The 16,234-nt window shown below is 43.1% G+C and overlaps 1 protein-coding gene and 1 long non-coding RNA gene across 5 annotated transcripts in view; both read right to left on the bottom strand.

Annotated features, from left to right (window-relative positions):
• Positions 1-16,234, bottom strand: part of GSK3B (glycogen synthase kinase 3 beta) — a 157,881-nt gene that overhangs the window by 12,816 nt on the left and 128,831 nt on the right. For 2 of the 4 annotated variants that reach the window (XM_056341507.1, XM_056341505.1), the window contains exons 9-10: positions 8,495-8,533; positions 5,960-6,146 (exon numbers count right to left, since the gene is read on the bottom strand). In XM_056341507.1, the coding sequence (XP_056197482.1) occupies positions 5,960-6,146; positions 8,495-8,533 (226 nt within the window). The remainder of the gene's footprint in view (positions 1-5,959; positions 6,147-8,494; positions 8,534-16,234) is intronic. The other 2 variants (XM_056341508.1, XM_056341506.1) reach the window with 1 other exon arrangement.
• Positions 4,114-5,952, bottom strand: LOC130150497 (uncharacterized). Its single transcript, XR_008822240.1, has 2 exons — positions 5,621-5,952; positions 4,114-5,562 (listed from the first exon to the last, which is right to left on the bottom strand). It is a non-coding gene; the product is annotated as an uncharacterized LOC130150497 (long non-coding RNA).

Consider the following 16,234-nt stretch of genomic DNA (forward strand, 5'->3'; position numbering starts at 1 on the left):
AGGTTCAGCTCCTTGGGTTTCCCCCCCATAACAGCAACCTTGGGTGACACACATGCCCTTACAGCTAAAGGTTGCTTTACATTTTCTTCTTTGCCAACCAGCAAGAGGAAACCACGGTGATATTCGGCAAGGCAGCCTCCAAAGCAAGACTGTCAGAATTATTATTTCCTAGAGAAAGAGAGCAGCTTGGGAGTTAGCAAAGAACCAGCCAAGCCTGTTCCTTATCACAGCCTGGTAACCGTTTCCTTCAGAGCACTGGAAGGATCCCCTTCACATACCCACTTGCAATCAGTCTCAAGGAGAAAGCTGATCACAGCGGTGCTGCTTCAGGCACTGCTTCAGCAAGCAAGCAGCTCCAACAGTTGCTCCATGGGTTTTAGGGATCTGGTTCTTTGGCTCACTCAAGCATCACTTTCCCATGGACCCAGGAACCCAAGACCAATCTCTCACAGCACTCTCCTTGAGCGAGGCCAAGAAGAGGTGACATCTCCTTTAAACGCACAGGGAAAGGCAAAGGGAATTGGTCTGCTGGGCAATTTAAATGGACAACACAATGATGCAACCATTCTTTCCGAAGACATTAATGGAGGAAAAAATAGTCGTGTCTTTTAGGCTCCAGATCTAATATAGCTTCAATGTGTATCAGAATGAGAAATAGGCATCTTGCAGCCACAACTGTGGGAGGATTAAGGGCAACACGTTGCCAACGAATGACAATCTCCTGGCACCCTTTCAAGAGAATCTACTGCCTCACAGAAGGTGGGACTGAGCTGAGACAAGACAGGTCCTGTTTGTTTCAGAAACAGGAGCGGCTGGCTGTCTTTTGAGGAAGCAACATTCAGTGAAAAGGATGCGAACAGTCACCTCACGGAAGGAGAGTGATGACTTTGGGAGCTTCAGGAGGTCATCTGGGGAAGAAATGAGAATAGACAGCTTTTTACGTAAGACCTCCAGATAGCAAGGGCTGTACAGAAACCCATCCAAAGCACGCCATAGGTTCAGCAAGGGCGTTTTGCACCCAATCTTAAATGATCTGGGCTCATTTCTAAGAGCCTATTGCTTTTCTTTAACACAAGCTTTAACTCTAAGGCTAGAAGGGATCAGTAGTCTACTTGATTTTTTTTCTCCATTAAGTTACATTAAGTTTCTTTATTGCTGGGAGTGCAAGATGCAGCAGACTCTCACCTGCTTACAAGCCTCTCATGACACCATTTGAGACCGCGTTTCAGCACTTATGAACACAAACTCCAGTCTAGAATAAACCTAAGTTGCTACGTTACCTGCAGCCCCCCCAATCTATCCTGTAACACTCCATTCGGGTCTAAGCGGACCTAGCCAGTCCTTCTAGAAAGCCTCAATACTCACAGCACTTGTACAAATACTAATCCTCAAATTCATGTAGGAATAATTCAGAATTCATATATTCATAATATTATCCAAAGTTCATAGATTTCCATTTTAAGTGGAAAAATAAACTGAAGAAACATGAATCCTCAAGTGTCAAAGCTGAATACTGGTGATAAACCCGTACTTTAAAATACTGTTTTGGGTATTAGCTGCTCTGTGCTTGAAAATGTTGCTACTTCAGTATTTTTTCTAGAGCTCCTGCTCAAATCTGTTATTACTGGAAATCTGCCGTTTACCTTGCTTTTTTGAAAGTTTTTATCATCCCCGTGTTATTTTCTGCTCATCACTGGGAGCAGTATGGGGCTGCGACCCCAACAAAAGCGGGGCTAAAATATCAAGGAAACCAAATGACATCTGCTGCCTCCCGGCACCGAGCAGGGCCCTGAGGATGCAGCTCCAGCCTGCCCACACTGCTGTGGCCAAAGAACCAGCTGATCCGGGAGAACACCACCCTTGCATCGGCACTTTGACCCCATTCTCATTCCTCTCGTAAGTTCACCTAATGCCATCAGAACACCTCCTTTTGCAGCACCAGTTCTGGCAAGTATACTGGGTTTTGTTGTTTTTAAGGCAAGTGCAATCATTTCTCTGAAGCTACCCTAAAGAACCTGCATAGAGACTACACGACTGATCTTATTCCGTTCTTCTCGAACCCCGCATTATCTTTCTTGGTACAAAATTTCTTAAATTCAGATTTGCCGCTTCGCTTAGAGGAGCAGGTCAATTCAGATGACAAATAACTTAAGTACATTGAACTCTTTTTGGCTGGAGTTTAATAGCAGCTTTGCCTGAGAACTTGTTGAGTTTTTGCTCTACTGTATTTTTGCAGCTATCCCATCTGCAAGGATGGGACATGCCAATACCAAGGAAAAAGCCTGACCTTGTGGTATCTGCAGTCTACAAAGCACTGAGAACCTCTGCTCTCAGGGATTTCCAACACAGCATTTGGACAAGCTATTGAACTATAATCTAAATCAAACTTGCAATTCAAGGTTGCGTTAATTACAAGCAAGAAGGTACTGTGATCAAGGCAATCCAGACAAAGTTTTCAATACCATGATGTGAACAGAGCAGCCATTTCAATTCATTTATGAGATCCAACACCCATTCACATTAGCTGGGAAAACATCTCTGGCTTCCTCCTGATCCAGTCATGCCATGTGCAGCCAGCTGACATCTCCAATAAGGAGCAAGAATGAAAATTTCCAGGTTTCCTAGAACACCAGATCATTTTCATTCCCCAAACACAAGAAAATGCTTGATGCTGGGAAAGAGTGCAGTGCCCTTTTTCACTATCACAACATTTGATATATCAACACTACCAGAATCCCCTGGAAAAATTAGTCTTGTATCATGTCTGCTTTGTCATGGAAACTTACCTCACTTAACCCAAGTTATTCCAGCAGTTTCTCCTCAACCTAGAGGAGTGCTGGAAGCAGCACAAGTTTCATAATTTTTCTTTCTTCCCCCCTCCACATGCCCTGAGCAGGAGTACTCTGCCTAAAAAAGCTAGATGGCACTCGGAATTTCTGGTCACATTGAAACAGTCTGGTTAGAAATGAAGGGTTTATATGTGCGTGTGTGTGTGTGTATATATATATATATATATACACACAAGTCTTTTTTTTAAAGGTCACAAGCCAGGGTCATTTAAAAAAGTGAAACAAAACCACCCACACTTTAGCAAAAAAAGCAATTTGTCACCAGAAGCATGATAACCATTGCTAAGCGCTGAATCACAGAAGAATTTTGCCGTCTTTAATGGCCAACACGGAGTGACAGTAACGTTTGTGACTCAGCACAATCACCAACATGTTACAAGAAGCTCAGGAAACACTCGTCATTTCACAGATTGTTTGAAAATTCCACTTCTGAAAGAAAAATTGCGGGTCTTGCAGATCTGACAGCCACTGAACTGCAGCTCTACGGCTAGTGGATACCTCCTTGGCCATAATAATTTTTTCAAACCCCAGTTAGCATATAACATCTCTTTAAAAACTAAGAGAAACCTACAGGCAAGGCATTAAGAATGACCAGACAAACCTCTTCAACAGACCTCATCTCTACAATCCAGTAGGCACCTACAGGCCCCACAACTACTGCTGGCAGCCAAAGACCACGATCTTTATCTTCCATGTACTCTCACTGCTTTTTTTTCCTAATCTGAGCAGCATCAGTGCCCAGATCAGCAGATTCAGTATGACGCTTAGGTTCTTCCTGAAAATCAATCCAATGCACTAATGGTCAGATTTACATTGTTATTTCTAACAGTTTTGCCTTCAAGCCTTCTGCAGCAACCTCCTACTTTATGGGTTTCAGGCAACTGGATATAGCCAAATGAAACACTTCTAAAACCTAATATTGTCTGCTGAAAACAAATCTCATTCAAAACAAAAAGATGTCTTTCATTACTTTTTAAATTACCACAGATGATGTAACATGAGTCATCATCTGATTCCCAGTGACCTGATTATTTCCCAGGTGGGAGTTCTGCTCTGGACGAGCCCATCTGACAGGACCTTGCACAGTCTGGCCAGAGCGTGAGGACCACACAGCGGTCACAGGAGGAGCAAAAGCTTCTGGTGTATGTTGAGGTTGCAATCAGGACTGCTGCTATACAAAACTCACTGCTGCACATTTATTAATCACAAAGGTCTTAAAATCACCATGGTAAGCAATAGATTAATTTATTTAAAAAAACTCTGGTTATTTTTTTTTTTTAATTTGGCTGGTCATCTGCAACATAGCTTATTTGGAAATGCGTTAGCGACCAGCCTCTGTCCTGCCTTCCCTTTTCAGATGGTGAAACTGGCACCTGCCAATGAGAGAAACCTGATTTTTTGAATTTTAAGGAAATTGCTCCACTGGAACTGATTTCTCTTGCCATTCCCATGAGTCACTGTGCAAGGGGAGAGCACATCAGCTCCTCAGCATGGCAAAAGAGGAGCTTTAAATTTGCTTGAGCATTTGGGTAGCTTACCCAGCAGTTTCCACACTGCCACACCAGGGACACATTCCCAATACATAGTTATTTTTTCCCCCTAAGGATTTTTAAAAAAGACTTGCTATAGAGCTTTCCAACCCTTTTTAAAATCCTTGTTTTCATGTAGTAGATAAGCCCAACCTTAACATCATTAAGAAACAATAAGAAATACTTTCAAAAACAGGGGTGAAGCTGTATCAAGATACTGGGATCAAAATTATCTTAGCTGCTGAAGATGGCCTTAGAGTGGGAAGAAAAGGCAATTCAGGAGTATTGTAACCTGTAAATAGGACTTGTAACGTAAGTACTAATTTCATAACAATAGATGAATCAGCACAGAGGACAGTGACCTGGAAGCACAAACTATTTTCTTGAACAGTTTAAGCTATTCATGCTTTGGAAATATTTTAGTATATTTAATATATTTACCTTCTGCAATGCAGCTATTCAAAGCGAGTCAGAAGTTTATTTCCAGGCAGCTTAAAATATCACTTTGTACAGACATAAAGCTTTTTGGCCCTCTCCCCCTTACCCTTTTTTTTTTTTTTTTTTTTTTTTTTTTCTTTTTTTTTTCTTAAATGAAAGGGCTCCACATGTTGAAGGAGAGGGCTCTGTTTCACATTTTGGCAGACAGGCATTGCATACACTGAAGCGTCTGAAAAATTACATCGATGCTAACTGAGCCAAAAGGTGTTTCAGACTTTCAAACAGAAAAGGCACACAGATCTATTCTTGCTCCAAGGGTGAGAGTTGGCAGCTAATAACTTTAAAAAGTGCTCCAAAATTAATTAATAGCATATTTGTATGCCATAGTTCTCACATTCTCTGTCTTGGCAGGCAAAACTGTTCTAGGGGGGATATCAGTTTTACATTTCTGACTTCTGTGGAAAAAACCCACATACATGGTTTTAAAATTTGATATCAGTCTGGCTTCAAATAAAGTTAGTTGTCCATCATTTTTACAGTTTCTAAATGACCGAGCCAATGTAATGCCAGATGAACTGTACAGCAGATAAAATCTGGACACTGAAGCCTCTGTATTTATCTCACATCCAGACCCAAAATGGACGCAGCAACACTACAACCTGTCCTGCCAAACCTAATACACATTACTCCTTGCTATGGTATGAAGTTTCACGTATGAAGGAGCAGGATCATCTCCAAATGATCACCTAATCTCCACTAATATCCAAATGATCACCTAATCTCCACTAATATCCAAATGATAACCTAATCTCCACTGATATCCGGTGACTGCTATTTCACACAAAACCATCAGCTCGGCTGCAGACACTGAGCTGCAAAAGCAAACCTTCTTGATGCAATCCAATAGTAACCACCCTGCACAAAATTTGAATCAAAGGCACCAGGCATCTGAAAACTCTAAAACTCATTTCTCCAAGTTCCTTTCCTCTCTTTTTTGAAACAGACGGCTGGATATACAACTGCTTAATACCCTTAGTCCTGCTCGCAGATTTTAACTTCTTAGGGAGCGACATCTGCATTACAACCAACATTTATCCCAGTGCTTCTCCCGAAAGAAGGGATCTTTCAATGCTCACAGGCTACCTTGAGTGGTGAAATTGAAGAGTGCAGGTTTCTCTCGCCCATTTGGTAACTTGACATTTGGGTCCCGTAGTTCATCGAAGAAAGAGTGCGCACAGGCCTCCAGGGGAGTCAGGCGGGCAGTGGGGGTGTACTCCAACAGACGGCTACATAGCGCAATTGCTTCTGGTGGAGTGCGGGGCCGGAAGACCTAAAAATAAAACCAAAACAACAAGCAAGGAGAAACAGGTTGTCTGGGTATGTTTCTTTCCTTTGCCAACCAGAAGCAAGTCAGAGCAATTAAACCTCTCGTTGCCCAACAAGCTGGAACAAACTTGTGGTTTGTGCTAATCAAAGTCCTCCAAGTAAGTATGGGAAAATCCAGTTCCTGGGGTTGAGAAAGGGTTAATTGCAACGCCTTGCACGACAGTGAAGGTGCAATGCCAGCAAGAGACTTCATGAGAGCGCACTCAGAAAAACAACTTTAAGAATGAAGGGGATACTCATTCAAAAATCATGATAAACACACAGGTGCTACCAGCCATGCACATGGGGTGGAGTGAAGGTGGGGAGGAAGGTTCAAATGAGCAGGATTCACTGGATGTAAAAACTGAATAAGGCCCCACTATGGGTTTGGGTTGGTTTTTCTTTGCCTAGTGAACCAAGTCTCACTAACACGGACTTTTGCAGGCAGGCAGGTCAGATTGTTGCTATGGAGGCTGCTGTTCAACTTTGGAGAACAACAAGGAAAGCGCGGGTGGGGTGCAGGAAATGCCTAACTCTAATTCGCAAGTTACTCCTTCCGTGACCTTATTCTGGCAAGTCATTCTCATAAGTTTATTGGGATAATTCCTGCACATTTGGTATTTGTAAGGACAGCTGAAAACTGTGTCAAGAGAACCAACTATTTCACTCTAACTGATTTTTTTTACCTTGAGTGATTACAAGAAGTTCTTCACTGCAGCTTTGTTTTAAACCTCTAAGAACTGTTCTACCCACCACTAATCACACCCCCATCCTCCTTTCTCTTTACGTCAAAAGCAAAATATGAGTTAATCATGTACGTGACCCGGGTGGCCTCCTCAGGCACTCTGCTCTCCCTGCGCTGTGGGTGACAGGCAGGCTGGGGAAAAGGGAGTGGGGGGGTGCAAGTGTGAAGTTCTGATGCCAGCATTTGTGGTAAAAACTGAGCTCATCCAAAATGCTTTTGCACCAGTGCAGGTGAACCCAAGCCACACAGCACGAAGGAGCAGAAAAAAATAACACACACACCCCCCCCAAACCCAGTGCATGACATGTTAATTAATCACAGATGAGGAACTTGCACAGGCACTCCTTAAGTAAGTTTTAAACCAAAGACATATATGCTCTCTTGAATGAGGATCACACACAAACGCTAAGTTCTCTGGGGACTAAATGCTGCCCCTTGGTGCCCAGCTGGCTCGGCAGCACCTAGTTTTGCTGCGGTGCGTGCTGCCCTAACTTGCATGGCAGGGAATCCTCACTCGGGGAGTCGAAGAGCCAGGTACCGACAGAGGAGGATTTTTTTTCTACTACTAGGTTATTGCAAAACAGAAAATGTTTTCGTACGAGCCCTATGATGACAAAAGAAAGGCTTTAAGCTTAACGCTGCTGGCAGAGAACTTGTGCTGACCGTCGTGCCGTGAACGCACGGTCATGCGAAGGGGCTGTGTGCCTGCTGCCGGCAGCGCTTGGCTCGCTGACCACAGGGGATGCAAGTGTCGCTCCCACGGCACGGCCTGAACAAAATATAAGACTGTCTCCAACTGGGGGGGGGGGGGGGGGGAGGAAAAAAAAGGAAGAAAAAAGAAAAAAGTGTCTTTAAATTTTTTTTTTTACCCCATGCTAAGTAGCATAAATGAGTATGTCTTGAGGTAAATCCACAGAAATGAAGCTGCTTGGTATTTAACATGAAGTAAAACTACTGAAGCCTCCCTCATGCACCTTCACGCTGATGTTTTAACAGGCTTGATTTACCACAGCTGGAATTAAAGTACTTCACTCTTAGCTGTGGTTTTCCCTCAGGACAGCTCACGTATCGGCTACTATACAGATATGAAAAAGAAAAGACTTTTTTTTCCTTAAGGCAAAGACGACAAGCCCTTGTCTTGAGCAGATCTCCTTCTGTAAAAGGAGTAGTCACTTGTCCACTCTGAAACTCCTCATCTTCAAGCCAGTGTGACCCTAACATCTGTGTCCTAAGCCCTGGTGCAAACTGCTCAGCCTGCCTTCCATCCAGAATCGGTCACCGGGGGCAGGCGGTTCCCAAGGTCTGCCCTAACTGCATCAAACCAGGAAGGGGAGGGGGAAAAAAAATCAAAAAAATCAGAAGACCTCACACGGCCTCTCCCTGCAACAAGTGATGACTAACACATGAAGTGAGTTACAGGTCTGTGCCCATCTCCATTACCTTCTGTTACACTGATTTGCCTGGCTGCTGCCTCAAGGATGTGGTCTGAACTCAAAATATTCCACTTCTAGCATTTTTTTTTTCGCAAGGCTAGGCCTAGTAATTTGAAAAAATGTTTAAGTACATACCCGTACTCCTGAGGTGAAATGTCCTGTTCCTGACGAGTCCTAAAGATGATAATGCAGTGAAATAATCCAAACAGGGGGAGTCAATCCAAAAGAGAATAGTCCAGCAAGGAAAAATATAGCCAATATTATAAGAAAACCATGGTGTGGGGGACATAGAAAATGTTTATACAATTAGAAACTTTAAACATCAGTCTCCATAGCAGCAAGTCCAACTTCACCACAGTGTATGCCAAAAAAATCGATTGTGCAATGGTGAGGCATAGTATAGAAACATTTCTGTATTAAATTTATGTTCCAATGCCAGTGCATTTACTAAAAAAAATAAAAAAAATCGAAATCAAAACTCTAACTCGAACTAAAAGGGTAATTGAAATTCCCATCATAAAGATCTTTCAGTCCTCGGTCCTGGATAGAAACATCCACAGACAACGGGGCCAGATCAGTTTGTCCCCAAAGGTGCATCCCACTTGTAAATCTGTCCCACAGGCACAATGTAAACTTTTGGGGGATTTTGTTTGGTTGTTTGGGTTTTTTTTTTCTTTTTCTTTTTTTTCCAAAAAACCAAACCCCTAGCAATTTATAATTTGTGCTGAAGAGAAAGTAAAAGTCGAGATCTGTACTTTGAATTTGGATGCTTTTAATTTGTGTGAGCTACGAGTGCCTCAGGCCGCCGCGGATTATTCTCCATTTTGGATTGACTTCCCCCACCACTGGATTTTGTTTGCTGGCGTTATCTCTTTAGGATCCTTCAGGAACTGGACGTACCACCTCAGGAGTGCGGGTATGGACTGAATTTCTCTCTATTGCGGGTTTATTCCCCCTCATACCCGTCGCACCCGTTACTTAAGAATTATTTTTTTTTCCCCTCAATTTGTCCCCTCCCGCCTCCCTTTTGAATAACGCCCTAAGAAATAAAAGCAAACCCCCCTGTGGTCTTTTAGCTCTTCCCATTCAACACAGTTCCACCGGGAAAGCTGTCCAATTCGCCCACCGAGAACTACAGGAGCGGCTGCCGCCCCCGGCCGTGGGTAACGCCAGCACTTCCATGCCACGGGGTGCCGATGCCAAGGCGATGCCGGGCCGGCACTCCGTGGTGGGAAGGGGTGGGAGGACGGACAGACAGCGGGACTGGCGAGCCATGAAGCCCCTCGCGCGTAGGACTCGGCAGGAGTTGAAGGTCTCTGTAGTTCTCAGTGAGGGAATTGATTTAGTAAATAATCCGCGGATTATTTTTTAGTCTGCGGACTAAAATTTAGTGCACGGACTAAAATCCGGCCCATCGGAGCAAAGTCTGTCTTGGTCTAAAATACATTGGGTGAAAGCAAAAGAAAAAAAAAGAAAAAACAAAGAAAAAAGGAGAAAGAAAAAAAAAGGAAAAAAGCTAAGTGCACAAAGTAAAGTGTTTGGGCAGACTAACATTTAGTATGCAGACTAAATATGGCCGGGCAAAAGGCACAGCAAGTCCACAAACAAAAAACAAAAATAAAACACTGACAGGAACTTTTAAAGCAATCAAATACTACCCCACCGGCGCAGCAATTCATTTTTCTAAAATGAAACAAGACCTTGTGTAAGGCTATTTGTCCACAGGAGGGACCGAAGGCTCAAGTTTTCATTTTAAAAAATGAACCTGTTTTGGAGATAAACAAATGCAAAAAAAAGGCTTTACATACAATAATCTTTAAGGAAAATTTGCACTTGCATAACTCAAAACCTCTTGTTTCTGCAAAGCAAATGAATTTCAGGCTGAGACCCAGGTTGCTGGTTTGGGTTGGTTGGGCTTTTTTTTTTTTTTCCTTTTTGGATGAATTACAAAAATCTCTGAATGATCATGTCAAATGGAAATGCCGACTCATCCAAAGCCACAGCTTTTGGTACTTTTCTTCAGGTTTTGTCCCACCCCACCCCCACCCCACCCCCCCACCCCCCTTCCCATCCCCTTCAATCTATACCTCACCAAAAAGCTGAGGGACCAGTGCAAGTTCTTTGTTCAGGCATGCTGGTGATGCTGGAATACTGACAGCCCGTAACAGCCAGGCAGCCAGGCCAGGCACACTCCTCTCTCCTTCCTAAGTTACGCTGCTATCAATGCAAACTTTTTAATGTTACTCCCCTTTCATTTTTCTGGAACTACCACTTTCTTCAACGTTTCAAAAACAATCGCCAGGCTTAAAACCCCCTGGTGCACTAGGCAGCTCTCATCCCCAAGCGACTTCAGCTCAGATGAAGCCTTTGTGCACTAGCAGCGTGGTCACGTTTTCTTTTACAAATTTGAAGTTGTTCCTACCAGTGTAGCGGAGTTCATGCCCCTTCTGAATTTTACTTTATTTTTTTGCACGTGTGGAAAGACGAAAGAAAAGGGATGGAAAGCGCAGGATTCTCCTATTTCACTTCACACACATCAGCATTCAGCTCTCAAATAAAACCACATGGGGCAAGAACTAAGTATTGTTTTAACAGAATGGTTGCTCTGACTTTCAGTTCATTGACATTCTTCAAACAGACTTTCCATGCACAACACGGAGCTCCGTCGTCTTGGTCTAATTAAGCCCCAAAGCCAAAGCTTCACAATGTGACACCAAGGTGCTCTTCTAGCCAGCGTGTATTATGAGACATGATTTCATGCCATCAACCACTGTGCGTTTCGCATGCAGATTGTGAATACTGCTGGCATGCTGTGCTCCCTAAGAGAGCAGAGGCTTATGAAAATGACATCTGTTGCTAACGCATCAAGTTTGTGACACCACGGTTAAAAATTTCCTCACCAGCTTTCAGAGACTCATATGCTTTGCCAAGAACCACCCACACCACTGATTCAGGCTGACAGTCTGTGCACATCTCCTTTCAGTTTGTAAGCACATTTTTGATGGCACATGAACATTAGGTAAGAGAGGGAGCTCCTCCCTTCAACCAAAAGCTTGTACTCTTTACAAGTAAACTCATCAGATGTCGGACAGGACCCTCAAATCAACTTTTTAAAAATGCAATCACACAAGACTATTACCACGACTCCACGACGTGAAGCTGTATTTCGGTCACGCAAGTTTAACGGAAGAAGGTTTATGATAAACATGACACATTCCCAAACACAAAAGGAGAGGGAAGAGACGTAGGCAAGACAGCAACGTATGCACTGAGCTCTACCTGACACAAGGAAACCCAAAGCTGTGTCTGAAGCTCTGCCCTTGGGACCGAGGGCCTGAGAATTTCAGAGCGGGATTTCTGAAATACACCACTTGGCTATTTTGAAGTGCATAAAACTCACGCGATACAAATGAAGGTTAAAAAAGTACACAAGAGAGGCTGGTGTTGGGAGGTATTGCAAAGTATATATATAAGCCTCCCAACTTCCTTCTCTGATTAAATCCTGCTGTGTCTTTTCTAAAAAGCGGCTCAGAAACAATAAATGCCTTATTAGACAAGAATCCCTGTCAGATGGCACTTACACAGATAGGGGGAAATGAAATCAAGACAGAAGGGTTAAGTGGCTTACAAATGAGCCAACACAGAACTGGGAACGGGACCAGGAACCTGTCTCCAAAGCTACTTCTTGTTGAGACCACACACTTGTTACTGGGCTCCTTCCACTGAGGACCCGGCAGAGACAGAACGAGCTAGCATTTATTAACCAGTGCATGTGCTCTGCTTCTGCCAAGCTCTAAAGGAAAGCAACAAAGCTAAGCAGAACAAAACAGCTCCCCTTCTTCTCAGAGAGAAACCCCCAAAATCTACCTCTGGAAGTGCTCTCAGCCTCAATGGGACAGCCGCTACGAGCAGCCTAGACAGATGTGTGGCAATGGGATGGCTAAACAGATGGTGTATTGCAGAAGACATGTTAAACTCAGCATTTGATTTCCATAGTTGCACTGATGTAAATCATGTCTTAATGTTACATCAGTGCTCACTCATTTATTGTTAAGCAGTACTTTCTTTACTGCATACAAATTGGGCAGAGGCAGGGTAATTTACCACCCAACAAACCTGGCTTATTTTCTCACGCTTTAGATGAAGATATGATATTTACACTGTCAAAAAATCACTGCTCCTACAAAAGAAGCTGGGAAACATGAACTTGGCAAAATACCCTGTGTTTTTTTCGTTTAAGTTAGTCTCCAGCAGAGCCGTTTTCACTCATTGCTTGAAAAGTCATTACACACCAAGTGAAAACCAGAACTGTACTCTTCAGAAAGAGGTCAGGGCATGGTTTCACAACGGGACAAATCACCTCCAGTTCATGCTGGAAAAGACAGTTCTGCCCTTCTCCTGGCCATGCAGGTCTGCCCTGTTCCCCTGTCCCAACACTCGTGGTCAGGGCCGAATGGTCAGCTAGGTAAGAAAGGTGATCCAAATCCTGGACACTGGTGTTCTTCAAGAGGTTTTGCTACCGTACAAACAATAATGCAGAAGGGAGGTGTCAGGAATATGCAGGTTGGAGGTGGAGAACCTATGAATGTGAGAACTTGTGCCGATTACAAAACCGCACCCAAAGAAACATCTCATCTCTACTGTACCTTTGTAGCTCTACAAAAGATCAGACCCCAGTCTCAGAAGACTTTGCATTTTCAGCTTTAATTCAAATGCAAGTCCACTTACAAGATTTCTGACAAGAGAATTTTTGCTTTCTTTTTCCATCAGTTATAATTAGAAGTGACAAAACGAGCTGTCTATTTATCCATTTTACTGTTTGGTATTCTTCCTTGAATCTACAGTATGAGCAGTCACTTTGGAAGCATTACAAGCAAAACAATCTGCTTAAAAACCAGACAAGAACCAGGAGAGCAGGAGTAGGCCAGGATGAAGACATGAAACTGATTCTGCAGGGTGAAAAAACATGCTAATGAGAGAGACCAGACTCTTCACGTCCCAGTCACAGAGCGTGGGGAAGACAACAGGACTGCCTGCTACCAGCACAGAAAAACTCAACATTCAAGGTAAAGTGACTCGTATGGTAAACATATACAAAGAATAAACACACAGACAATACTCAGACTAAAATATTTGTGAAGTATTTTATAATATTAGCAGTAATTATTTCATAATACAGGTAGAAACACGGATCCTAAAGTCTATATTCAAAGCTGCTCTATAATACAACCAACTGTGGATCTGCACAACTTCAGCTGCAGCCAGGAGTGGCCAGCTGCTTTGGAAAAGTGCCAGAATGGATGAGCTTGAGCCTGAAGTTTCATCTTTGACACTGTTTTCCTCTGCTACAATAGTTTGCCTTGAAAACACAGACAGAAGAGCGTGCTGAAGAGTATAAATAACAAAAAAGGAAAAAAAGAAAAAAGAAAGCGTTTATGAAGTCGAGAGGGGGCCTGCCCTAATCTGCTGCAACTTTATTGTTAATGGCAAGTACTGCAGAGAGAAGTCCTCATGTATTCACCCACAAGAGAGCACTGCAGAAGGGCAGAGATGCTCAAAATCAATGTAGACATGACAGCGTCTCCCTCTTTCTCTCCCACTGTTAAACATATGACTCCTGTCTTTTTTCATCCCAACACGGACTTGGAAATTATGATTCACACACCACCTAGCTATAGAACTGGGAGTGAATGAAACCATTCTTTTGAGTACATTCAAACTTGTTTCACCAACTATGTTAAAAGTGCTTGCATGTGTGAACAATCTTGCAAGTATCTTGAGAGCAGCAGAAACAAAGGCAACCACACCACACTAAAGAGATGTGCTGACAATTTTAAAGAGCTGCCTGCAGTGGAAACTGCTCTGTCTCTACACAATGGAGACAAGGCAGAGGTTCTGATCTGACTAAAGAAAACAGCCTTTGCTGATATAACCTGTTGTGTTGTTCTGCCATCAAGAACCACAGGTGTGCTTGTAGCTCAGTAGATAACTCAGTTCATTACACTGTCATTACTGGCAAACACGTGGAAGTACTTCGGGGGGGGGGGGGGGGGGGGGGGTGCGCGAAATACTAACGAGACATCTCCCCCATGCATAAGAGGCCTAAACTACATAATTATATTGCATACACTACGATCTTACTCAAATGAGATCCTTTACTAGCTGGATGTAAGGGGAGAGGTGGGCCTTCACACACTGACATCTTCCGTATTTCTGCAAATAATCACAGCACTGTCTTTGTTTTTCGTAACCCAAAGGTTGTGAGATCTGAAGGTAGCACTTGAGTAATGCTAGGATAAAGGCCAGCTGTAACGAGCCCATGGTAAGCAGCACCTACCTAACACAAGCTCATGAAGGATGCACTCAGACCTTTCATCAGCCACCCCACTGTCCCTGCCCCCTCCTCCAAAAGGGCCAAAAGCTTCAGAGAAAGCCAATTGCCAAAGCTGAACTTTAACAGCCCTGTGATGTATAACCTGGCACCTGATCTTGGATTTTCTTCTTGGGTTTCCAGTCACACAGTTATAAAGTATAGATAAAGCTTAGTCAGAAGAAGAGAAACAAGTATAAAGATTAGTAGCAGAGATCAGACTGCACTGCCAAGAAGAAAGGTGGCTCAAGGAGCTGTGGTAGCTTAAAGACCCAGAAGGAAAGTTCTGACCTAGTAAAACCAGCAGCAGCAAAGCCACCAGAAAGGGTAGTAACTTATTTGATGAGCTGAAACAGCTGGAAAAAAATGGTCAGGTTTTCCAACCCAAGATAAACCTGAAAATGTGATTGCGTGTCTAAAAGCCTACCTATTTTTTTTCCAACTCCATCACTCAAAGATGTTCCCACCCCTGCAAAACCTTGCTTCTCTTACAAAACTCAGTGCTACTTACTCACAGACCAAGGCAGATAAACAGCAGAATGCACCTCCATGAATACAAAACGTTCTACACTAAGCGAAAACAAATGGAGGTCTGGATGAAAAGACGATGTTACTAAATTAAACATGCTGGTATTTTGAAGAGGACCCCTGCCAAAGAACCAAAATATCCCAGATTCCTCTTTTTGGGGCTGGAGTTGTGGGTGTGGGGTGCCAGAGGAGAAGAAGAGAGAAGTCCTGTGTTGGAAGAACTGTGAAAGATTCCTAGAATGTTCATATTCTCTTTTCTTTTGCTAGCCAGGGACATACTGAACTCCCATCTTCTGCATCATGCACGTAACTGGTATAAAAACACACACATGCTTGGGCAGCACAGAACTATCCGGAGAGGAGAGGGAGGTCTCTATGTTTTACAACAAGAGACTCCAGCTCTTGAGTTTCAAAAGTACTTCTACCTCAAGTCGTCACCAGATTGAAAAACCAGTCTGAGAACAGTTTGCACTGTGAACTTGCACTACTGTTGCAGCAAAGAAAAATATTTTTAGTGTTAACTTGACTTTTCACCTAATCTATGAAGAGGCACCCTTGTTAGTTTGAGATTGCTTTCTTCATATTACTACATCACATTGAATATCAATACTGTATTCGGATGATACCAATCCATTTCTACCCAAAATTATACATCTATGAAGGCAGACTTCCCATTTCCATAAAACTTGTGCCCAAAATTCCAATTTAAGCCTGAAATTGAATGAATGTGGGAAACAACACTCCACGGACTCATCCTTGTTCAGTCTCAAACAATTTCTCCAGTTCTTTAAAATACCCAGACCCTATTTCAGAACCTACAGCACCAACCAACTATTCTTTTTCACCTAGTAGGTTACAGTAAACATAGCAGATCACACCACCACAGCAATACTGAGTAGGAAAATAATGTATCTATGCCTGCCCAAAATACCTAGAGAGCAGACCAGAACCAGGTGCATTCAACAGAAGTCCGCACC

This window comes from Falco biarmicus, chromosome 5 (assembly GCF_023638135.1).
Source record: "Falco biarmicus isolate bFalBia1 chromosome 5, bFalBia1.pri, whole genome shotgun sequence".
NCBI classification, from domain to species: Eukaryota; Metazoa; Chordata; class Aves; order Falconiformes; family Falconidae; genus Falco; species Falco biarmicus.